Source organism: Heliangelus exortis, chromosome 26 (genome assembly GCF_036169615.1).
Source record: "Heliangelus exortis chromosome 26, bHelExo1.hap1, whole genome shotgun sequence".
Taxonomy (NCBI): domain Eukaryota; kingdom Metazoa; phylum Chordata; class Aves; order Apodiformes; family Trochilidae; genus Heliangelus; species Heliangelus exortis.
Window position 1 is genome coordinate 1,219,721 of NC_092447.1, and position 25,026 is coordinate 1,244,746.

The window sequence follows — 25,026 nt, forward strand, 5'->3', positions numbered from 1 at the left end:
AGGATGAAACCCTCCTGCTGCCTGAGGACAGGCTGGTAGGTCTTTAATAGCAAAGCAAGATTAATCTATACATGAATGAGATCACTCAGCTGGCTCCCCTTAACCACCCTTCCTCCCCCAGTATCCCAGTCCTACCAGGAGTTTCTTCCTTCCTACAGGGAGACCAGGCAGGACACAGTTTGTTTTGAGGAAGGGGCACAGAGCAGGCAGAACACAGGAACTTCTCTACCTTTAAATTCTCAAAGGAAAAGCAGAGACTTTATCATGCGAAGTGGCACACCTATGGTGTAAAAGGCTATTGTTTTATCTATGCATTTTACTTTTTTTCGGTCTTCACATTCACTGATACTCCCACAACAAAAACCACTGAAAGAAGACCTTGAGCCTTCCAGCACAGCAGCACAAACAGGGACTTTGCTCTTTCATCTCATGGCTGTCACACATGAGACTGACGGCACAATATTTAGCAAAGTTTTCCAGCTTACAGGTACAGGAGGAAAAGAAGGCAGGATGACAGCAACTGAGATAAGAACAAAACACATCACTCACCAGTTAAATCCAGTAGTCCAGCTGCAATCAGAATAAAGGTGGGGAATCTGTCCTGCATCTTGTGAAGCAGCTCCTGAGTCACCCCAACAGCAATATCCTCAGACAGGACACAGCTCCCTAAGGAGTCACTGCTGCCTCTTAGCAATGGGCCTTTGCTGTGTTTGTCCTGGGAGGGCAGAATATTGGGTTACTTTATAAGAGCTTAGGCCAGACAGCAACCAATAACCTGTTCATAAAAAAAAAAAACAAAAACCTTCACCAATCAGAATCAACAGATTTTTTATTTTTTTTAAACAAACGAAGGGACTGTGCTCACATGAATGGCAAAGATGGAAAACATGATTGGTCTCTACAATGTCTGTGGTTGTTCTACCCAGTAAGGGTCAGGAGAAGTTGCTATTTTGTGCTGAGACACTAATACCCAGGGATCAGTCTGCATCCCAGAAGGAGATCCTTCACCAAAGCAATCCCTTTCTCTTGGTGTTGGGCTCAGCAATAACCCCTCTGGCTTTGAGCCACCTGAACTAACATCTTGGGGAGACAGGAATGAGAACCACAGTGAAAGAACAAGCACAGCAAATGCTTAACAAGCACATAAGTTCCTCTGATAATGACTGACAGAGACCAGAGGCTCCTTAGGCAAGGGTTCAGCTACTCCCCTTTTGCATTTAACCATAAGGCTTTAGTGTCCTGGCAAACCCTCACTTGAAGACAGTAAGCAGCATACATCAGGCATGGTTTTAGTGCCAGGCACCTGCACACACACAAATAGCAAGGAAAACTCTTGGAGACAGAAAGTTTAGAGCAATGCAGGGTAAGGAGACAAGAGAGAACACTATTTCACAGCCATGACTGTTGTGAGTGGAGTGGAAATCCTATGTAAAAAGATGAGCAAAAGTCAGCTAAGGAGCCTAATGACAGCTCAGGAAAACATTGCAAAAGACACCGAGGACAAAGTGATTGCTCTTGAGGGAAATAACAATAACCCATTATCTGTCCTTCAGCAAACTGATAAAGTGCAGTCCAGCAGATAACACAACAGAGGAGGTGCTGAGAGATTATCAGTGCCAGTCCTGGCCATGTCACTCACCTGAGTGTGGTAACCAAGGTCAGGTCACTTCATCTTTTTTCCTCTCTGTAAGTTATCTGGGAAAGAAAACTGCCCTGCCTGGCATCTCTACAGCCCTGACACACAGGGCCCTAACTCTATCAGTGCCTCCCACCAGCACACAGTAATGTCTCCTTTACACATTACACACTTTCAATAAAGTTTTCCAGAAGTTCTGTATCTCCAACTTGTGGTCTGTTTCTTCCTCTGGTTGAGAGTCTAACCACAGCCTGGTCTTGCATTCACACAGCTGATAATGAGACCAGATTTATCACTGTTATTTTAGTTGTTAGCCTAGACAATAAATTAACTTACTTCTCCTGATACTTATACTGATATTACTTGTATGAAGCAAACACTCTGAAAAGTGACGGAAAAGCTGAAGAGGTTTGAATTAGTTTTATTAAAGAAAAGAAGAAAATGCTCAACAGCAAGTCATGTTAGCAGCATGTTCTGAAGTTCTCTTGAAGCCCTCAGGTGCTGTGCACATACTTCATGGAGGAATTCAGGATAGCCAGGCCATTGAGTTCCCTCAGTTGAAAAATATGCCTGAGAAGACAAGAGAAAAGTTTCTGGGGGAATATGAATTGACTAAGAATACAGAGTTTTAAGCTTCCACTACTCTGCTATACCCCATGCCCAAACCATCAAGGCTGTTTAAATGCTACATTCAAGAAATTCTCTCTAAAGCAGCATGAGAAACAGAGTTTCTAGATTACTGTTCCCCACAAAAAAAGAAACTGAAAGTTCTAAAGAACACTTGACAATTGTTCAAACAGGGGACATTTCTAATTAACAAAACTAATCAAAGTGCCTCCCTTTGGCATCTTTATTGTACACTCTATGAACAGAATTGCCTCTCATTGCTCAGGTTTTCAAGACTTATCCCCTAACCAGAAGCAGGTGGTGCAGGAGTACCCCAGTGTTTCCCAGTACCTTGGCTCAGAGACACAGAGCTTCCCCAGGGCAATTGCTGCATTCTCCTGCACTGAGGTTCTTGTAGCATCACCCCCAGCATGTTTCAACAAAGTCCTCACAACACTGGAATTCAGTAAGGACGTTGCTGCTCCAGGCACCTCGAGGCACTGGCCCAGGCAGAGAGCAGCATTGCCCACAAGAATTTCATTCTCCGACTCCAAGAGCTTCAGCAGCACACTGAAACCTGGGAGAAACAGAGATTTATTGTACAGATGGCACAGAGATTTGTCCAGGTAGAGCTGTTTTTTAATCCTTTCTTTAGCATGGTTCCATCTTGAGTGGTTTTCTAGAAAACCTGGAAGAGCAAGGGAATTTCATAGCAAGGTTCAGGATCCAGGATGCTGTCTCAGCTTCTCCTGCCTGGAAAGCTTTCTCACAAAACTGAACCCACATTCTAAGTGTTTCTCTACCATGGAGCTTGTGTCTCTGCATTTAATTTTTCTCTGGAACTGAAGATGCCACCTTTGTTGCCTGCTGGATCTTGCACTGGCCTCTCACTAGCAGGGCAAGCATGGAGTAAAGCACTGGGAGTGCCAAACTGGAATGTCCTGGGATTACAGCTCGGTCCCAACAGGCTCCCAGCAACAGAGCAATGTCTGGGTTGGCAAACAGATATGACACAAAAAAAAAAAAAAAAAAAAAAAAATAGTGTCTTCTCACGAGATGAATCCTCAGAGTTTTGATGGGAAGAATGAGAGTGAAGTGTTACTGCTAATCTGAGGAAATGAAAGCTCCATCTCCAGATGACAGTGAAACTCATATGGGGTGCACAAAAGAAAGATGATGCTCTGAGAGGCTTTTAATGAGTGGAAATCCTCAGGGTTCAGGTTGAACTACATGAGCTGACAGTTTCTTGACAGATACAACCATTCAGATAAAACTTAAGTATTATCTGTTGCAGTTACATTAGCATTAATTGAACCTGGATTTTAAAGCAATCTAAGCAGTGTTATACCACATGACCAAAGCAATATACCAAAAAAATACCCTAAAGACACTTGGTCTGTAACATGCCTCTCCATACCCATTTCTTTTCAATACCAGGACAAATATCCACATGTAATTCGAAGGAAACTGTGATTCTATAAACAGCTTCAGCCTCTGGAAATAAAATGTCAAAAAGAAGTTTCTTATTTTAGCCACTAACTTTGCGAAATACAACCCAGTTCAGTTACCTTTTACAAGCCCTTTTTCAAAATAAATAACAAAAAAGAAAAGTGTATTAAGCCATTTTACTAGAGAAAAGTGCAGGCTCATTACCCAGTGTGCCTGTTCCCATCCACATGCAGAGCTAAGGCTCATTAAACACTATTTCAGGAGGTAAAACAGCCCATTACTCAGAAAACATGGACAAAATCCTGCAAGAGTAAAACCCAGTGTTCAGTTTCATTCTAGAGGGGAAAAACGTAGCTGGATGACACTGAGATTCCATCTCTGCATTCAGTCTCTACTAAACTTGTCACTTACTTTTATCTGACTTTACTACATCTTCTTGAGCTTGTCTGTTACTTCTGGTGCAGATGCAAAGGGTCTTCAGGCCATAACTGGATGTGATCTGTCCTCCAGCCTGGATAAATTAAAAAAAAGCATACATTGAAAACCAGACATTTCATACCCTAACTTACTCATGGTTAAGGGGGCAACTACGGTTTCCGTAAGAAGCAACGCAAGCAGATATAAAGAAAATATTGTTAAATTCATTTACTTTCAAGAATTTGATGATTTTTTTCACTACCCCTCCCTTCACTACTTCTTCCACCGCTGCAGAGGACGCAGGCAGGATGCGACTGAGCACTCCAATGGCTCTCTGAGTTAGAAAGTAGAGTGAGAGAAGGGAAAAAAAACATGTTTATTTGTCCAGAAAAAATTGTGGACTTTTCAAACAGTTTTAATTTTGCACAATAAAACCAAAGATATTTAAGTGATAAAAATTTGCAGAAATATAACAAAAAACATCTTTAGTACACAGCTTTTTTTATTGGTTACTGGAAACTGAGCTCAGTACAGCTTCTAAAGACTCAGTGTAGAGAGAGATGAGACCAAACTGAGGTCAGCACAACTCCCCATATTTTTTATTATTGAAACAATTTCCTAGGAGGAACCACCTCAGCACTTCTGGTATTAAGTCAAGTAAAACAGATGAGAACAATTCACGTGAGTTCAGAGAGGGGAACAGACTCTGAGTCCAGATCTGCTCCTACCCATTTGCCTTGAATATCTGCTGTCTGTGGGAGTTACACACCAGTAATAGGAGAACACTCTCACAGGTATGATTCATACATAAGAAATGTAAAAAGAAACAGCTTCTAAACACCCAAACTGGTTTTTCTAGATTGATTCTTTAAGAGCTTCATACTGAAAACTATCCCGAGGATTAATTTTTTCGTAAGAGCTGCTATGAAGTAGGTTTCAAGAAAACATTGAGAACTTCTTGCATCAAATAGTTTTATAAAATGAGTAAGTGGTATATTACTACTTTACTACTGAGTATTTTAGGTTTCAAAGCCTAATGAAGAGACTGGCACAGGGCAGCAGTGGGCACTGAAGGGTTCAGGTGAGCTCAGCTCATACAATTTTTAATTAGTCCATGGATATCCCACTTACTGTCAGAATCCTTCCATCCTTATCCCTGAGGAGAGACATGCACCTGGTGCTTATGTCCACAGCAAAGTGCTGAAACAACAATGTGCAAAACTCAGGTCCACAAGGGTTAGAGCAGAAATGGGTTAACAGACAAAGTTCTCTAAAACAAAGAATCCCGTGGAGATCAGGGCACCTATGGCAGTAAAATACTAACACTTCAGATGTAACTTAAAATCTTCCTTCTTGATGAAATCCTTAGTTTTAATTAATTTTGGAATGGGCTGAGGGGGAAGGAAGGGAAAATACTGTTTTTCACTTTTTAGCTTTCTTAAATTATCAGTTACCCTTAATGATAACCTTAAACACCTGTAAAAATTAAAAATTAACTGAACACCATTCATGGTTGGCAGCCTTTAAGTCCTTCAGCACACTTGATGTCAAAAAGGGCTCTATATCCATCTGACACAGTCTGGGCTTTTTTTCCCTGTACAGACTGCAAGGTCACAGGATTCCACAGTCATTTTGTCACTGATTCTTTCTGAATGCCCTGATGTGACTCCAGTGACTTGCATCAGGCCCATTTACAGTGCCAAAGGAGGAAGATGCTCTGACTGCCCCAGCAATTCTGAACCTCTGAGGAAGTGATTAAAAGAACAGCACTACCAAAGAATCTCCAGGGGTCTCATATACCTGGATGATGGTATTTGATTCAAGCAGTAAGTTCATCATTAGGCCCAGCACTGCAAACAGACACTCGTGGTATTTGGGTGTGCTGACATCAATGCATTCATCCTGTGGACAAACAGAGTGTATTCAGAGGCTGAGAAGATGCATTTCCTTGGTCTTCTCTGTGCTTATTTACATCATCATCATCTCAGTAGGAAGGAGAAGTCTTGTGAGCACCAGAGCTAATGGTGACTTTTTAAAACAGATTTGTCCTTCTGTTTGGTTCACCTCGGTACACTCCAAACTTCTGATGGCTGAGCAGTTAACAAGATCCTTTCCCACCCTCTGCATTCTTTAGTTGGCAGAGGTCATTCTGCACCCTTACCCTGAAAGGGGCCACTTACAACAAGGGATCACCCCGTTGCCTTCACCCATCCATCAATCCACAACTTCTGTGCACCACAGACACCTTGGAGACCTCGATCCAGCTACCGGGATCACAGACACGGCTTTGGAGCTTTAACAGACAACCATGGTGCCATTTCCCCAGGACACAGGGCTGAGCACACAGTCCTAGTGCCCAGTGTGGTTACCAGAAGCTTTAAGCAGCCTTGCCAGCCCTCTGGGCTCTCAGCCATCTGCACCCGAATGCCTCCATCTGCACACAGCTTCCCCATGACCCCAATGGCACGGGCAAGGGCTGCCTGGTTCACCAGCTTGGCAGAGGTCTGAAAACAAAGAGTGGGATAACAGTGTAAGAACAAATGACAAGAAAACATTAAATACATGTTCCTATCCCTCTGGCAAGGGAAAATGAGATTCCAGAATCTCTCTCACCTATGTTAAATCCCAACTGTCCGAAGTTCGCAAACCTTTTTCACAATCATTTTCACAATCACTCACCTAATGAGGTTTTAAGAGTCCTGGGGAAATGTTACTGCTCTTTTCAGAACAGCCTCTGCTGCAGGTGTAATTCCAGCACGGGTATGTTCAAAAGGAAAGAGCAACAAGCAATATAAAAATGTTGTAATTACTGCATTGCCTTATTGCTTGTTTGGAGAAGTTGCAGTATTTTCCTTTCCTGTTGTATCTGCCGTTCTGCAACAGAGCAGACCTTGCCTCTTCCTGGGGACAGGTTTCTGGACTAAGTCTGTTAGTTTGTAGTTTAAATAAACAATAAGCAGGAAAGGGAACTGAAGCACTACACATCATTACCTTGTGACCTCATGTCATCTCTTCACTCTCATCTCTCAGATTAGAAGGAAACACAAAAAGTCACCATCCATGACAAAACCAGTTGGTGACAGTGGATTAAAGTCACATTAAGAAGAGCATAACACAAAATCCTGGCCTGAGAGGTTACCAGAGTTTTCACTGAACATGACAGTAGTGATGTGTAGAGCCCAAGCCCAAGCAGTACCAGCAGAACATTTCCTGAGGGAAGTGTAAGACAAAACTGCATTTTTTATAGAACCAGAGACACATTAAGTACTGCAGTTCTACCCCAGAGGGGTTCTGTCCAGGAGCAATGGGATGTAAACCTGGAAAGAACAGTCCTGAGACAGTTACACAAAAGTAGATAGACAGAAACTGAGATCTTTCCTACCAGCAGCTGGGAGAATAAGGGTAAAACATCAGTAGAAAGTGTGACACGACACTGGGTTTTGAACCTGTTGAGGGATAAAGAAAGACACATTTGGTCACTTAAAGTTTTAAACAAAAACCACAGATGAAGGCAACACAACAGCAACATGAAGACAAGGTAAACATCAGTCAGCAATGTACACTCACAGCAAAAAAAGGCCAACAGCCTCTCTCTCTAGTTCACTTGGTACGTTTCAAAGTACAACTTGACAAAAATGAATGAAGAAATGTAAGTTACCTTTCCAGTTCAGTTAAATCAGTCAGAATGTTCATGGCAATGTCGGCCCTGGCATCAGTGCTGTTGACAAACATCATCAAAATCTGCAGCCATCTGTCATTGAAAAAAAAATTCTTAAAGATCAAATAGAATTTATGATCTTAAACTGGTTTGTGTGCAGTGAGGTTTTGCCCAAGGTAGATTTACCAGGCCATGCAAACACTCCCTTGCCTAACAGCCATTACAACAATAATTTGGCACTTAAATCTCTCATTTTCCCCACACACCCATCTTTTACTTTTGCTCAGCTAGGCCTGTCCCTTAAGGACAAGAAGTGTTCCTGTCACAGAGTCTGTCACCTTGGTGCCAGTGGAACGAGTTCAGAACATTTGGGAACCCAGAGAGCAAAGAGATTTTTCTGGGGTACAGCAGTGTTTATTACTTGGTGAGGTCCTGGTGCTTGCCCAAGAGTCTCCTCCCATTCTCATTGCCTGAGTAAAGAGAAATCAGTGCCAAGGTCTCCTTTTGGATCTCTGGTATCCCAGAGGAAAGCAGTTCTGCCAGCTGTGCATTCACAGCACAGTGAGTCAACAGGAGACGCTGATTTTCTTCTGAAAAAAAAGAAGAATCCAAGAGCGATGTGACACACAATGGCACCCCTATTACTCCTATGATCTCTTCTCCTAGGTGCTGATTTAACAGGTTTGATGTCTTTATTTCACCCTTTAATATGCTCATTAACTCTGATGTGTTCATCTTGCATAACACTCCTACAGAGAGGTGAAAGGCAAAACACCCACCAACCTCTCAGCTCCACTGCCTCACCAGATGCTCTGCTCTTTGAATTTCTACTCTCACCAGCTCCTCAGGCACCAAGTGCTTCTTCAGAGCCCACAAGACACCAGAGAGCACAGATGCTGACCCCAAGGACTCTGTATTTGCCTGGTGTGGCACTTGGCATCTCTGCCACCACCCCAGACCATTTCTGATACAGATGTGGATCCCCTGGAAACAGAGGAAAGGGCTATGAGCCCAGTGACTGCTGACTGTGAATCCCAAAGGAATCCTGCTTTCTCTTCTATAAGACTGGTTTTTTTGCTGGTATAACTGCTTAAAATGAAGACAAAACAATACAAGTGATATTCTCTTAAATAATCACAGAGACTTTACTTTCCATCCCCTCAGGAGATTTAAAATGCTCACAGAAATAGACCAGAAATTTCATCTCCAACACTTGCACTTGACCCTTAAAAGTTTACAAGGTCTGGACCCCCGTGCCCTGGGAAAGTGATGTTCATGCCAAACAGCAGCTTCAGACACAGTAATTACCTCATTAACCACACTCTAACAATGATTAATGTTGATTACAAAGTTTTACCATTTCCTGTGCAGACAGCTTGCCAAAGGAAGAGAAGAGAAACAGACAGATCCACTTCAGCACTGGTTTTTCTCTCTGCACAGAAGCCCCTGAAGCAGAAATGTTTGCTTGTAAAAAGAGCAAAGGACAGGTCAAACAATTAGCTCCTTGGCTAAGGAAATCAGCAAAGTACCACAGAGAGGAGGATCTCCCAGATGAACACTTAAGCTCATGAGCTCCTAACCCAGCTGATTAAACATTTTTAGGACTCTCAGAGTTGTTTTCCAGATGCCCTCCCAGCTCTGCTCCAACCTTGACACACACAGAGCCAGGAGCCTGACACAGCACAGCACTTTAGTTGGTACTTGAGTTCTGTACTGAGAGAAGTCAGGAGTAGCCAGGGTGTAAAAACCCTTTGCAGATAGGGATGTGCAAATTTGCTCTCAGCAGGACAGGACAGCTGTACAGAAACAGGAGACAGAAGCAAAAGTTCATTGGGTCTGTTCAGTGCATCCAAGAAAGCACTGTTTGTGCTGCCAGTCCATGCAGATATTAAAATCTGTTATTACACTATCTTTTGATCATTTCAGCTGCTTTTCAAGAAGTGATTGTATTTCTTGAAAACAATATTTTCCTTTCCTCCTGCTGTAACACCCTACTGTTTTCATCTGAGAGCTCTTACCGTCTTACAGCCTCGTTGTCTTTGAGGATACTGAATCCATTGTTTGTTCTAAATAAAGTTTGCTCAGTGCCTGAAAAATTCAGAGACAAACAGATCAGCTCCATGAGCCATCTGGCTGATGCATTGTTCAGAGACAGACTCCTGCTCTTATATAACACGGTGTCAAAAGAAAAGGTCACTGAATCAACAGCTTTGGGTACAGAACTCAGTTAAAAGAGAGGAAAAATTCCAAGAATGCTGTAAAAGCAGCTCTGAAGCTGAAGATCACCTCGTGCTGCAAAGAATAATTGACTTCAAGTTAAAGGTTTTTTAGGAAGACTGAGACGAGATTGATTTTAAAATCAATGCGCTTTAACAGAGACTTAAAAATATTTCTAAACAAATCAAACAGCCCTGAAGAGATCCAAATCCATAAGATTCATGTGCCTTACAGCTCAGCTACAGCACTGGACTAGTTCTAAAAAAATTTATGTAAATATCTACTGGCCATAAATTTTGAAATACCAAACATCACTGATTTTATGTTTTAACTACATGAATATTTTTTCTGTTCCTTTAGAAACTACTCCACTTGTGTTCATCTACCTGGACTACAACTGCTCAGAGCAACAAGCTTTCCATCAAATACTTACAGGTTTTCACAGCCCCTGTCAAAAGCCTGATCCCTGCTGTATAGTAGAGGATATTCTGGTCAGGCCTCCCCAGTGCCTCCAGCAGCTCCTTTATGGACAGAGCAGCCAGACTTCCAGCCTCAACTTCCTTCAGTGCATTCTCTTCATCTTTCATTCTTTTTTCCTCCAAGTTTACCTCATTCAGACAATCTTGGAAATAAAAAACCAAAGAGAGCACAGCACAGCCAAGTCAGATGGTTTGATAAGGTCAAGTTTCAAGTAAAATATGAAGCTGACCCAATGAGCTTCCACATACAGCTGTAGAGAAGAACCCACATTTGGGGAGTGAAACAGAGCTTAAAGAAGAAACAGAAACAAAAGATGAATGAAGAGACTCCATTAAAAGTTCTGAAGAGCAAACCAGTGCTATGGATTAAGTTTTATCTTGCTCAGAAAACAAGGGATGTATAAATTTGTATTTCTTACCTTCAAATAGGCTTTTCTTTTGGGGGTCAGTTTGTAACATCTTCTCATAGCACTGCCTGGACTTAACAGAGAAAAGAAATAGGCTCTGACTTTAAGATAAAAATGGGAAGGTGATAAAACCTTCTATCTTAGTCAGAGTCATCCTGTTTAAGCTGAAACGTTCTTGGGCCACACTGCTTAGTAAGTGTGAAAAACAAAATCTTGGAGACACACAACTCAAAACTTCTGTAATTAAAAGTGTAAGCTGAATATTACTCAGTCCCTACTCAGCTTCACAGAGATGTCCTCCTACACTTTGTGTGCACCAAAGTCAAAGATGGAGGCTACTTTGCTAAGATGGGTGACTTGATTTTGGCATTATCAGTCTTTACAACACAGAAAAATTCTCTCAAGTCTCAAGGCTCAGCAAACTTTCATTTGTGCAGTTCTTAAGGTTATAAATTTCTCCCTCACCCAAACACCATGAAAAAGTAGAACAAATCATGGTCCTTGGGACACAAGATTTAATCAACTTACCTCACTGTAGTGCTTCAGTGCCAGGTGAGCTTTCCCCATTAGAAAATAGGCTTTAATACATTTTCCATTGCACTGTGTTAAAAAAGGAAATAATGAATTATGTCTTGAGAAATTTTAAGCCTTTAATGTTTTTTCCAGCCTTCTGCTTAACAGTTATAGCTGCACAAAATAACTGCAAGCACAGAAGAAGGTATTTATACCATCTACTGGAGGCATTATGCAGAATTATTATCTCCAGGTACTGGTTTTCCTTCCCTGAGAAAAGAACATTGGTCTGTTTACAGGGGGAAAGCAGGCAGTGTTAGTATCTTCCTAGAAAACTGCATTTCAGGCAATACAAGCAGACTCTCATGCAATTAAGTAATATCAAGGCCTGTATCAACATGTCTAGAATTGATGAACTTTTATAGCAACAGAATTTCCATGTGTATTTTGATTAGTTCTGCCAGGGACAAAACAAGAACTGACTTTCATTGCACAAAAAATAAAAACAAAGAGGAAACATTTAACTAACAGATAAAGTTGTTATGTGTCAAAATATTGATTTTTTGAGATTACGCCAATAATCTGCTAATTGCCTTGTAGTTATGGGCATCACAGATGTAACAACTGGATCTTTGCCTTCTCATAGAAGCTTTACCTTTCCCATCAGATCTGAGCTTTTTGGCCTTAGAGTCCTTGTCTCCGTTTTAGAAAAATGAGCAAGATATGGTGCATGCAGTTAATAGCTTATGATCACTTATAACAAACCTTTAAATTAAAAGCTCTTAAGAGACAGGAAAGCTTCTGCACAAAGGCAGCACTGAAATACCAACTTCTTCATCCTGTTTGTGCTGGATCAGGATGCAGGAATCTCTGCAGCACCACATGGAAGTTGTCTCTCCATCATCAATTACACACAAACCCACCCTCCAGGAGCACTTGATCTGCTCATAAAAGACTGGAATTACCTTTAATGCCATTTCACAGTCACTAATGGCTTTTTCATACTGGTGTATCTTCAGGTAGGCCTGAAAAAAAGAGTCCAGATAGAAGAATTAGGATAGTTCAAACAATTTCCACTAACAACTGTACAAACATTAGCTAATTAAAAAAAAAAAATAAAAAGAGAGAGACTTATTAGCCCTTGATTTAGCAGGATAATTACCAGCTGTTTCTTAAATTGTCTTCCACCTCCTTGGAGTTTGTAATTTGGAATAACTTTAATAAACCAACATTCAATACACACATATGAGTTCTACAAGGCAAGCAGAGAGTGCAAACCTTCAGTCTTGCTGCTCACTTACAGCCACAGTAAAAATTTGCTGGTTTCAATATGACAGCAAAGCAGAACTCATGAACTGCTGGTAGTGAGGGACAGCCAGGAAAGAAAAGATTGTTTGCTCTCTTTTTTAAGCCGCTCTGCAATGCAACATACATTACTTTAAATGAAATTCACCTGGATAGCAGAACAATCCTTTTTTGGGTTCTATCCAGGCACAGTAACACAAAAAAATAGTGGTAGCTCAGTTCCACATGCTGACCTGTGCTCTGTTGGTGTAAAGTTCCTGCTTGTCTTTCAGTTTCTCCAGCCCCTCAGTGTATTTCTGAATGGCCAGGAGATAGTCCCCTTTCCTGAAGGAATCATTTCCCTCCTCTTTCAGAGCTGCAAAACAACAGACATGCACTCAAAACAACGTTTGGGTTTTTGATCCCCTTGAACGGTGCCTGAGGAAACAGAAGCCAAATTCTCCTCTTGGAATAATCATCAAAATTCCAGCCCAGCTCCACTGCAGCTCTCTCCTTAAGCCATTATTTGTCAGGGACTTGTGAGCTGTTCAGTGCACATGGCCCCCCCCAATTCCTCTTTCAGAGGGAAAACTGAGTACTGAGTCCCTGCCCAGCCCAGCTCTATATTACTCAAACTTGAAACAACTCTGTGAAATACACAGCCCTATTATCCAGCTAAACAGTGCTGCAGACATTGATCTCAGCAACCCAAGTGCTGACTCAGTGTGTGTAAGGATGGCAATAACAAATAAAACAGCCTCTTAAATCAGCCCAGCTCCTGGGAAGTAGTCCTTGAAGGCGTTAGCCAGAAAAGCCTTTGGCAATTACCATTTGCTAATTGTTCATTTCTCTTCCTTTGTTTAGCTCGTTCTTTTGCATCAGCTTCCAAAGCTGCCAGGAAGCCATCTTTGACCAGGAGAGGTGATGGTGGTTTAGAAAAAAATAAAAGGAAAAGAAAAGGAAAAAAATGTAAGCTTCATTACAAGCTTCATTAAAATCAACCTACAAATTAGAAAAAAAATATTTCTACATTATTTGTGAGTCATTTCTCAAAGAAAATATTTAGGGGTCATTTCAACAGTGAAACTGGAACATGAATGACAAGCTTTGATACATAAAGACCAAGCTACCCTTCAGGATCTGCAAACATACCTCCATGTATCTTATCTCTAGATATAAAATTGTTTCCTTTTAAATTCAGCAGGCCCCCTTTTTAGATGTGAGGCCAGGATATGATAAACTGCACCAAGAAGCTTAATGCCTAGGAAAGAGATCCTTGAGTGTGCTCCTAGATCTGACTAAATTTTGATTAAAGTCACCACAAAATCAGCTTTGTCAGGAGTGGAATTAGGTCTTGCATGAAATAACAGCAATACTTACTCCACCTCTGCTAAAACAGATATAAATACCAAAACAGATATAAACACTAAATACCAGAGAGGGCACTCTCCTACCTGCACGCATTGCCTCCACCTTTCCCGTGTCCTAAAAAAAGAAACACAGCACATGGATGTATGAATGATGTATGATGTATGCTGGCACACAGACATTTTAGCAAAACCCACAGGAACACTTAGTGAAGTTACAGGGTGTCTGAAACACTGGGAATATGAAACTGACACTTCAAGGACAGTACAATTTTAATAAGTTTTTACATAACCAAAAAGCTCCCATTTGTATCTTTACTGAGGCAAGTCACTGAACTCCAAACCCTGAGTGCAGGGATCGAAGCCCTGATGAAATTAACAAAGGGATTTTGTGTCCTCAGATAGTTTTGCTCAAGTTCTTGACGTGCAGGTAAAGGCTCCAAGTTATGGCACCACTTGGATAAACCTAACAAAAGCATTCTGTGTTATTAGCCCTCTGACAACAAGGACAACAGAACATCCAGTACTTCCCAGGAAGACAATTACTGAAAAAAAAAAATAAAGTCACAGTCAGAATGTACTTGTAAGTATTGTGCAAAATTTTTTCTCCTGAGCAAGGAATGTGAATTAGTGTTATTCAAAAGACCTTCAGGGCATACAACTTAGACTTCAAAGGCAAAACCCCTTACAGAAGGCTGTGTGTTGATGAGTGTTCTGTTCACTGTGACCTTGCTGTCGTCCTCCTTGGCAGTTTCCTGGTCGTGGAGCCATTTCTCTGTGTCAGCAATGGATTTTTCCCTGACAGAGAGGTCTGTGGAGTTCAAGCCTTGCACTAAATTGGCTAAAAAAGAGGATGAAAAGAAAAGAGAAAAGCAATATACACAGATGTGACTGATCCTGGAGGGAGCGAGGGTTCAGGTGTGATGTACACTTTTGGTGGCCTTCATGAATGGGAATATTTAACCACACAACTTCATCTCACTTCCCAGAGCTTCCACACTACAGAAATTCCTGGCTTGAGAAACCAACTCTTGGCATCCACAGAGCCCGACGGCCCCTGAGCTCTTCAGCTGTCACCGAAACCAAACCCGGAACCGAGACGGCAGAATTTTTCCTCTTTTCTATCCCCTTCCTGACATCCTTTTACCCACCCCTTTTTCTTTCAGCCCCTTAGTGCCCTGTCTGAAGAAAACGGAGATGTCCGACGGCCACCGACACTCGCCACCTCCCCCCAGCCCGGTACCACCCCGGACCCACGGAACCGCCGGCCCACTCACTGATATCATCCACACGGCGGAGGAACCGCTGGAAATCCTCCTCTCGCTCCTGCTCTCCCAGCATGGCCGAACCGGACCGGCACCAGGACCGGGACCCTCCGGAAGCTCCGCGGCGTCGCTGCCGTTGCCGTGGGGACCGCGCGGAAGCGGCGGGCGCGGAGCCGCGGCCATTTCGCGTCTCTCCACGCGGATCGCGTCTCCATCGCGACAGCCACACACCCGTACCTGGCCCCAGCAGGGGGGTCCTGGTCACCACCCTCAGGAGGGGCTCTGGGGCCACGTTTTCCGAGCCAGAGGGTTGGAGGTGACACTCAGGGGAAGCCACCAAAAGCAGGCAAAGCATCGCCGGGTCCCTGCTGCGCTCCGGGATGGGGTAATTCCACACATTGTAACCTGGGCAGGAGAGAGAGAAAGGCATGGGACAGAGGAGAGGTGACCTGACCTGAAAGCAGCAATATCTGAGGGCTGGGATAGCAAGGAATCCCCTCCAGGCTGGTGTTTGTTGGGCATGAGATGAGGAATCCCACTGGGAAGTTACAAACCTCACCTGTATTCCCCTCCTGCTCTCCAGTGTCCCACAGCACCGCCCGGAGAAGGAAGGAATGTTCTGGGTTACCTGTGCCAACAAGGTGCTGAACTGCCCAGTTCCACCATCAGCAAAGATCTCCTGTCCCTTCCAGCCCCTTCCAGAGGATCCCTTTGGATCCCTTTTCCACAAAACTGATAAAATTCCCATCTCTCACTGAACGTCAGCTCTGCCCATGGAAGCATCCTATGGGCAGGTCCTGCCCCTGCTCCCAGTCACCTGCATCCAAATGTCTTCTGCTCTTCTCACTCAGCTTCCCCCTCTCTCTCCACACCAGCAGTTACATCTCAATCTGCCATCACGTCCATCCTTTATTTCTCCTGCTCATCAGGCTCTGCAGGAGGGCTACAGAAGAAAAAGGGTGATTTGCTAGCACTGCATGGAAAACTGCTGCTCCCTCCCGATACTCTTGTAATAAACTTACAGATGAACGAGCAGATGTGTGGCTGTGGGGCTCCTGATGTGCCATGGCCCCCAGCAGGGAGGTGACTGCAAGCTGCACCAGGGAGCCAGAGAAGCATGAAGAGGACCTGAGCCTCTGTGAGCAAGAAGAAACTAATATTGCAGCTGTGGAAAAGAAAGAGTTGGAATTAATGTAGCAGCCAGGCAGAGATTTCATTACAGCAGATGAAGTTCTCAGCTCGGCTGCAAGATCTGCTCATCCCTTGCAGGGAGCTTGGCTGCGGTGCCTGCTCCTTCCCTGGAGCTCTGGGGGGCTCAGTTTGCAACAAACAAGGGTTTAATTGGTCATGTGCAGAGGGGAGAGGCACCTTGACTGAAGCAGCATCCAGGTCTCTAAATATTTACACAGAGTTCAGTACAGAAGCACTTAAAATGATGGCCAGAGAGCATGTGTGTTTATATATTCCTATGTGATGACAGGCCAGCTCACTGGCACAGCTGGAAGAGGCAAGAGAGAGAAGAAACTTTGCAGCAAATCTCCAGCCACCTTCCTTAACCCCCCCTGACCCATTCACTTACCCTTCAGCACAGCCTGCAGATAAAGCAGAGATACACAGAGAGCTGACACTGAGGGTTGGGGGCCACGGCCTCAGCAGGGCAGGAGACAAATTAAAATTACCAGGAAGGGTAGGTCTGAAGACTGATGAACAGCTGAAGGAATAAAAAGATCTACTAAAAAAGCTTTCAGTCTGTTTGTCATTGAGCACAACTCCAGGAAACGAAAACTCATCCCTCTCCCCACATGGCCATGTGCTCTGCAGCAACAATAAATCAGGCCAAGTGCTCCAGGCCCCTCTGTTGCTCTCTAAGAGGAAGGAAGGACCCCCAGAGCTGCTCAGGGCTCACTAAGATGCTACAGCAGGAAAGGAGCCCAACACCAGGGAACAGTCCATCCAGTGGTGTGATTCAGGGAAGCAGCTGCTAAAGCCAGGAGCAGAGAAAAAGGGAAACTCAGAGACTTACCTTGAAACAGAAACAGTGACTTTTATCAATTTAAGTTTCCTGACTGGAAAGTAATGGAATATGCTTTTTTTCCTAATCATCCCATGCTGGCAGGCACTCTTCTTTTTGCACATCCAGAGTTCAGAAAAGCAGCCCAGCAGCCCAGTGCCACTGCTGAGCTGTACTGAGCCATGCAGCACCACTGCTCCATCACATCCCTCTGCAGACAGCTGCATTTCCTGCTTCTCTGCAGCCCTGAGATGCTTAACTCATGCTCTGGGCATGTGTGCTCACCCTGCATGGAGCTCAAGTGCAAACAACCCTAAGAACCCCTGTCTGTACACAGCACCTAGCAGAGCATCTAAAGAAGAGCAGACTGTAGGCAAGATTTTTTTTTTTTTTTTTTTTTTTTTTTTTTTTTTTGTAGTTTTTATTTGAACACAGTATTCTGACAGAATGCAAAGTCAAAATCCTCAGTTAGTATCAGTATTTACACCAGTGAGAATGGGAATAAAGGTGGAATCATCGATGTTTCACTTGGTAAAAAGATTTTTTGTTTTTTTGTTTTTTTAACAAGATAGAAGGCCCCCAAAAGTAGGGAATGCTGGGTAAGGATGTCAATGGAGGGTCTGAGAACAACTATCAAAACAGCCTAGTGTGAAAATCTGGGGTCTGAAGGCTCCATAGAAAAGTGTGAAAATAAAACTCCACTCTTAAAAGCTGAACAACTGGATGCACTATAACCTCATCATCTCTACGTATGATGCAGCATGAAATGGAATCACTCCACAACTAGAAGCTCATCAGTCTGCACTGCCATATAGATATATATGTATGGCATGGATACATATATAAACATATACAGCATCAACAGCATCAGGCTGGTCCCTCTTCAAAGGTTGAAATAAAAGCAGTGAAGCCTAAAGCTACCCTGGAAATGGAGTAATGCTAAATAAAACCCAAATTACACTCCATTAAGGGTGGGTATAAAACCACCCTCCAGGATTCATCTACACATATTGGGAGGTGTCATGAGGGCATTAAAAAGGAGTGGGATGGACACTTCCCAGTGTTCAGGCAGTCTCAGGGTTCACTTCTGCCTTGGAATGGATCAGAACACAGACCCAGGGCAGGCAGAAGGGTGGGGGTTGGATCAGGCTTGGAGCTGGTTACCTTTTACCTATTTGTGACAGAAATGACAATCCAGGTGGTGGTTACCACAATTTTCACTCAGCAGGTGCTGACCAGTGTCACTGGAGACGTTTCTGGCCATCAGCACTGTGCAGCTTCTGTGTCTCTATCAGCTGCTCAGTGGGTTAGAGCTCAGGAGGGTGAAACACACAGATGACAAAAACAGTCAAAAATGTGGCAGAAATGAGGAACAAATCGTTGTGGTCATTCACAGCAGTGGGGGTACACCCTGCCTGCCCACTAGTCCCCTGCTGCCACCAAGGCTCTCTCCAATCACAGGCTGATCACAGTAGCTTTTTGTGATGCATTTTATGCATCGGTTCCTTAGGAAAACAAAAATCCTTGGGACCGTGGGCTAAATCTCCCCATAGTTATACCCACACTGCTGTGATGGGCTGAATTTGACACAAGGCTTTGAAGCAAGGACCCATCCTGCCCTGATACCCTGCTCAAGATGGGTATTACATGAGTATCTACGCCAGCATATCCAGTCATCCTCCATTTGCATCCCAGGAGCTAAAAAAAGCGAAAAACCCCACACTTAGCAAATGACAAGACCATTATTTTTCACAGTTTGAAATTACATGATGCCACTGTAAAAGACTGCATACTCAGAAGAATACACCAATAAAAGTGGCTCCATTTACCCGAGCCAAACTGCAGTCTACCTACCCCCATCACTCTGTTCATCACCTTAGTGCAATGGAATGGATGCCAATCAGCTCGGTTTGATTTTTCATTTAAAGGCTTCTGTTCCTTGCAAGAGTTGTTCTCTTTCTCTCTCTCTCTCTTTTTTTTTTTTTTTCCTGAATATTTCTTTTTTTTTTTTTTCAAATCTGAACTATCGCTACACCTTCCACATCCAAACTATGTTGAAGCTTTATTTATTTCAATACTATGACAAAAAACACATTTCACACTAGAATAGTCACGCACCCACAGTGCACAAGCTTGCAGATCTAAAGTAGAATAAAAAAAAGAAAACAAAAGGAAAAAAAAAAAAAACAAAAAACCGAACCAAACAAACAACAAGGAAAAAAACAAACCCAAAACCCCAACAGAAGGAACATCTCTATACAATGGGCTGGTCTTCCCCTATAAGCCTTTGCCTTCCTTCTACTCAAGCTTCCTTTCTCTTCACCCTGAAATCTCAGTGTTCCTCCCTAACTCCCAGTGATACCCCCTCCTCCAGAATGATGATGCATGTACCACATCAGCCCCCTTTTCCAACAGCTCAAGACACCACGCCAGGACAAGTGACATCAGTGGGAGTCTTGGCACTGAACTCCAAGCACTTGCTCTGGATTTCACGTTTTGGTTCAGCAGAACACACACAGATGACTCAACAGACAGGATGTGCTGGAAGGTTTTCTCTGGAAGGGACCTACAACAATCATCTAGTCCAGCTGCTAATGGAGCCAGCAAAAAGTCTGCTTTCAGATCAGCTTCTAGGGTCAAAGAAAATGATATTTAGTGAGGTGCCAAGGAGCAGCCAAACATCTGAGAGGAGCCCAGACCAGCCCTGACTGCACCAGCTCCCTTCTGCTTCTCAAAGCTCCGGGAGGGTTCCGTGAAGGAAAGGGGAGAATGTCCTAAAAAAAAAACAAAGCAGAGATGATATTTCCCTTATGCAGTCAGGCCCAGGTCCAGCGAGGGACTGAGACTCTTTAGTAAATTTAGTGTAGAAGGACTGTCACCAGCAGCTCTCTCATTCCCTGTTAAGTGTGTGTTTATGTGGATTGCTGGATAAATACCTTACCTGGTGACAAGTGTGCTGAATAACCCCCACCCACCCCCAAGAAACCCAAACCAAAACCCAGCATTAACTTTTCTTCTTACTCCAGTAAGAAATAATAATAATAATAACAATAATAATAATTAAGAAAAGATAAAAGGGGAAACAACTACTGTAAACATCTGTGTTTTAAAATGTCTCCCTTTGCAAAGCAAGCATGCTGCTAAGCTAGTGTCTACAGACTGTATTTACTTAGAAAAAAAAAAAAAGGCAGCTATTTTACATATACATTTAAACAACAAAAGTTAAAAAAAATATTTGTCAATTGTAAACACTGGAAAAAAACAAAAGTTGGCAAAAATTAACATAAAATTTAAAGAAATGTAGAGTCTGAATACTGCAAATTGAAATATATCCCCCCGAAGCTGCAATTTTGGCATTCTTCCTAAAAAAAGATAATAATGAAACCCAAATAAATGCCTAATGTGGAAAACAGCATTCAGTCACAAAGAGCTCAAGACACTTTGCATACTGAACAAATACAAGGTGAACAGAAATTATAACTTATTTATGAGGCTTTACATATTTCAAACTCGACTGAAAAGTATAAAAATAAATTGTGGACTTTGTTCATTAAGTACCAGCTGCACACCAAGTAGTGCAGTGGTTATATCTGCTATACTAACAAAGGAAAGAACAGGGTATATTTTTTTTTTTTGGTCTTTTTTTTTTTTTTTTTTTTTTTTTCCCTAGGACTAGTTGATTTGAGCTTCCCAACCATGTTGCAAATGGCAGGTGCAATTTTGCTTATTGGAATATACACGGGGTCAGCCAAGCCCTGATTTGGTTGTGGGTTTAACCCTGTTTTTAAAATGTTTTTCTTTTCAAAGCAAGTGCACAACAAATAGAACCTTCCCAGAAATCTTAAAAAAAAAACAAAACCAAAACCAAACAACCAACCAAACAAAAAACCCAAAAACAAAACAAAGATTCCCTCCCTCCCTCCCCCCCCCCATTTATCTATTTTCTGTTTTGTTTGTTTTTTAAAAAAAGGCAACAGACACTAGAGGAATGAGATGTGTTTCGTGTTTTAAATGCTTCGGTGAAGTTGTTCTGTCATTTGTTTCCCTCTGTCGCTGATCATGCTTTGCTCTCATTTTCATTTGTTTGTGTGGCTTCGTTAGGGACCGTTTTGACTTCTGCTGGAGGTGCCTTCCTTTCCGTTGCTTGCACTTCAGATTTGTCTTCTACGGGGATTTTCCTGAAGAAGAATCACCAAAATGACACAGTTTAGAGGCAGAGAAATAACTTACCCTGACCCAACGGGGCTGTGAGTGCTCTCCCTCTCTCACTATCACACTGCCTCAGCTTTTTGCCACTTAAGAGACAAATCCAGAGGAGACAGAATCTAAAGAGACAAATCCAGAGGTACCGTGTTTCTGCAATTCCCCACGGCACTGGTTGCTGCCCTGCCTCACACTGAAGTTCTGAAGGGCTCCGTGATCTGTTGGGAAATGGAATTTGGGTGGCTGTGCCCACTGAGCTGCAGGAACTCAGCACCTCTGGGCACAGCACTTCCTTTGCACCAAACTGAGCTATTTTTTCTGTTCTTTCATAGAGGAACACCCTGTGATAGAGAAAGTTGCATAAATCTCTACAGAATAACACATTCCTACTGCATTCCTGGGTTTTTCTATTCTCCGCTTCCCTGGCACAGCCTATTCCTGCCTTCCTCCTGGACCTTTAAAGCCAAGCCCTGTATAGTTGGTTCACAAGGGAGTTAATTTGCTAAGGAAACAATGAGATTAGTTAAGAGAACACCCAACAAGAACACAGCACAAGCACTAGTGCACAGGAGACACAGCACACAACCACCAGAAGATTAAAGGCAGCCGTACTCGGTCTTTGCAGGTGCAGCAGGTACAGAGCTGTCTGCAGTGGGAGGAGGAAGCTCAGGAGCTTGCCCACCAGTCACACTGGCAGGAGTAGTCGTGCCAAGAGCTGCAAAAACATCCTTTGCAAGATCAATGTCTGGCGTCTTGAAAGTCCCTTCGTCCATTTTAAAGTCCTCGTTCTGGGAAGGGTTTGTGGTGCTGCCTGAAGCAGCCTCACTCTTCACATTGCTGGGGTTCTTGGTTGTCTCTGTCGGACTCTTCACTGTGCTGGGCTGCACGGCTTCCTTTTCAGGGCTCTTGGTGCTCGAGACCTCCTGCTTGGGCTCTGATGGAGCTGGAGGGCTAGTGAGGTTTGCAGGGCTTGGGGCAGCTGCCTTGTTCCCAGCTGCCGCTTTGGAGGTCTCGGCCACGTTAGCAACAGCACTGGGGCTGAGCACAGCTCCCTGGCTGGAGAGGACACTGGAATTCAAGTTAGCAGCTGGAGTAGAGCTCGGGGTATCACTGAGATCAACAAGGGGAGCCACTTTGGGGGTGGAGGAGGAGGAGGATGGTGGCGAAGAGACCGAGGCAGCCGCCCCTTTGGCTGGAGTAGCCTGGCCAGGAGACACGGAGCTGGAGTCAGGAATGGCCGTGGCTGGTGGGGCAATGCTGGAGGTCAGCGTTGTGGTCTCACTGGTGGGGCTGTTCTGAGCAGTGGCAAAGGTTTCAGTGATAGTGTCAGAGTTAGTGGTGCCTGTGGTGACAGAGGGCAGCATGTCCTCAACAGTGGCTGCGGTGTCGGCGGGGTGCCTGCAAAGAGCACAGGAGCAGAAGAGAAATAGAGACAATGAAGCCCATAAGTGACAGCGAGGGACAAGGGAAGCAGAGGATGGGTGAGAAGGCAGATGGGTGGTGCAGCAGCAGCAGCAGCATGGCAGGAGGTTACAACACACACAGGACATGGAGAGGTACTCAAGAGGAGCACATTCAGAAGTCGGAAGGGGTGGTTGGGATGACTGAAGAGTAACCAGGAAGAGAAGAAAAGCAGAGGACATGTCCTTCAGGAACGGCTTGCACAGATATTTTGGGTTCAAACACAACCCTGCCAGCTTGCAGAGACCCTTCTCTTTTAGCTTAACTCTCAGCCTCTTCCACCTAACTTCACAATTCCCTGCAGCCCTGTGCCATCTGGCACTACACTCCAAGTTCCAGCGCAGAACCCCTGAATTCAGGCCCTCATCTTGGCCGTGTCTTTTGGCCTGCAGACACGAAGCCTTCATCATCCCATACAGAATGGAATTCTTTTTCACACACACACATGTAATACAGCTATGGATGTATCTGCACATACATATGTGCAGCTCTGACTGCCCTCTCACTGCAGCTTTCCCCCCTTTGGACCAGATTCCATCCTGCTGGGTCAGCTGGGATCAGGTTTGCTTTAGGACAATGCCTGACAGTGTAACTCTGCTTTAGCAGCCATGATGCAGCACTGGTTGCCCTAACAAATACATGAATGTGAGGCCAGAAAAATTAATGGTTTATCCCATGAGAAGCCAGCGTGCTGAAGAACATCATCTTGGGCTTCTTGGGCTAAACATTCTAGCCAAGAAAATCAAGACAATGCAAATCCCATCTATTCCTCAATGCTGCACATCTGGATTTCAGTGCTGGTTGTGGAGATGCCTCCAGCAGAACCATTTCACCAGTGCTGACCCCACTGCTGACCAAGCCAAAGGAGGGGAGCAGCATGAGGAGAGCCTGACCACCTCACCACTGTGATCACTTCTGAAAGAAAAGAATCCTGCTCGTGCCAGCAAGACCAAACCTGACTCCCAAATTAACAAGCATTTCAGCAGCTTCCTAAAGTGAATTATTTCCTCACAGGGAGGTCACAAATGGAGGGGGAGATGCTGCCTTTCTTCTTCTCTCCATAAGTCATGGGCATGAGAGGTCAGGGACTATGGGAGCTGAGTGAGGGCAATGTACTGAGCCTGTCCTCAGCCTGACTAATGCCAACATACTCTGGCTCTGTCAGGGGGGTGGTCTCATTGGGCTCTGTGTGCTTCCCCCCATCGTGGTTGGGGGTTCGCTCCTCTTCAGTCCGCACCTCCACGATTGGCTCCTTGGACTCATCTTTCCTGCAAGAAAGGGATTGCAGGGGGGTTGGTGCCCATTCACACCAGCTGTGCCCCTGCACAGACACACTGCAAACAGCTGAGTGCTTCTCCAGTCACCCCCTCCCAGTTATTACACACAGCACAGGACCCCCCCATGATGCTCCACCCCTTCCCCAGAGCTGAGGAACCCAGAAATCCCCCAAATGTTTTCTTTTCCCGAGCTGCTGAGGGGACAGAGACAGAAAAAGCAATGGAAGTGGGGGCAGTACTCACGAGAAGGCAGCCTTGCCCTCCTCCATGTCTTTGCCCTTGGCTCCGGGGCCGGATTTGCCACACAAGTTGACAGCGATGCACATCAGCAGCCCACACTTGTTCAGGAAGTAGCAGGTGACATCCACAGCCACCAGGAGCAGCACAAAGATAACAATGAGAATGCCTACAATGGCAGCAGTCCCAAGGCCTGACGTAGGGCTAGTGCTGGCTTTAGAGAGCAAAAAGAGAAGAAAATAAAGCGTTGTAGTTAAAAGATGACTTGGAGATAGTTACAGCTCAGATTTAGCTATTGCAAACATGATAAACTCCAAAAAAGTACAACTTCTCTCTGGCACCCGTGTGCTATAACCACTACTTTATCCTAAAGACATGCAGGACAATCTCCCTGAAAGGACAGCTTCACTTGGACTAATGGGGCTTTTCCCATCTCTGCTGGATAGCAGACTCCAGGAACCTCTTCCACCCTAACACAGACCCCAGCTGGTCCTCTGAAGGGCTCCCATTTCCCTCCACACCTCCTCAGGATGAAGGCT

The 25,026-nt window shown here is 44.0% G+C and overlaps 2 protein-coding genes across 10 annotated transcripts in view; both read right to left on the bottom strand.

Annotated features, from left to right (window-relative positions):
- Positions 1-2,037: 2,037 nt before the first annotated feature.
- On the bottom strand, positions 2,038-15,662 carry TTC12 (tetratricopeptide repeat domain 12). Of its 3 annotated transcripts, none has more exons than XM_071769051.1 (21): positions 15,311-15,660; positions 14,723-14,874; positions 14,121-14,151; positions 13,495-13,572; positions 12,921-13,042; positions 12,348-12,407; positions 11,398-11,469; positions 10,882-10,942; positions 10,417-10,605; positions 9,785-9,854; positions 9,124-9,230; positions 8,188-8,356; positions 7,767-7,859; positions 7,491-7,554; positions 6,478-6,612; positions 5,909-6,010; positions 5,240-5,308; positions 4,341-4,442; positions 4,103-4,202; positions 2,594-2,819; positions 2,038-2,206 (listed from the first exon to the last, which is right to left on the bottom strand). In XM_071769051.1, the coding sequence occupies exons 1-21, from the start codon at positions 15,651-15,653 to the stop codon at positions 2,131-2,133; spliced, it is 2,421 nt and encodes an 806-aa protein (XP_071625152.1). In that variant the 5' UTR covers positions 15,654-15,660; the 3' UTR covers positions 2,038-2,130. The 3 variants fall into 3 exon arrangements, with proteins under 3 accessions (XP_071625152.1, XP_071625153.1, XP_071625154.1); XM_071769052.1 differs by having other exon boundaries at positions 9,124-9,212; positions 15,311-15,530; XM_071769053.1 differs by lacking the exon at positions 2,038-2,206 and adding an exon at positions 3,896-3,993 and having other exon boundaries at positions 2,730-2,819; positions 15,311-15,662.
- A 5,633-nt stretch (positions 15,663-21,295) lies between these two features.
- NCAM1 (neural cell adhesion molecule 1) overlaps positions 21,296-25,026 on the bottom strand; it is a 75,968-nt gene continuing 72,237 nt past the window's right edge. For 4 of the 7 annotated variants that reach the window (XM_071726783.1, XM_071726790.1, XM_071726782.1 and 1 more), the window contains 4 exons: positions 24,494-24,701; positions 24,125-24,241; positions 22,125-22,910; positions 21,296-21,487 (listed from right to left, as the gene is read on the bottom strand). In XM_071726783.1, coding sequence (XP_071582884.1) covers positions 21,367-21,487; positions 22,125-22,910; positions 24,125-24,241; positions 24,494-24,701 — 1,232 coding nt within the window. In that variant the 3' untranslated portion in view covers positions 21,296-21,366. The remainder of the gene's footprint in view (positions 21,488-22,124; positions 22,911-24,124; positions 24,242-24,493; positions 24,702-25,026) is intronic. The other 3 variants (XM_071726792.1, XM_071726791.1, XM_071726784.1) reach the window with 1 other exon arrangement.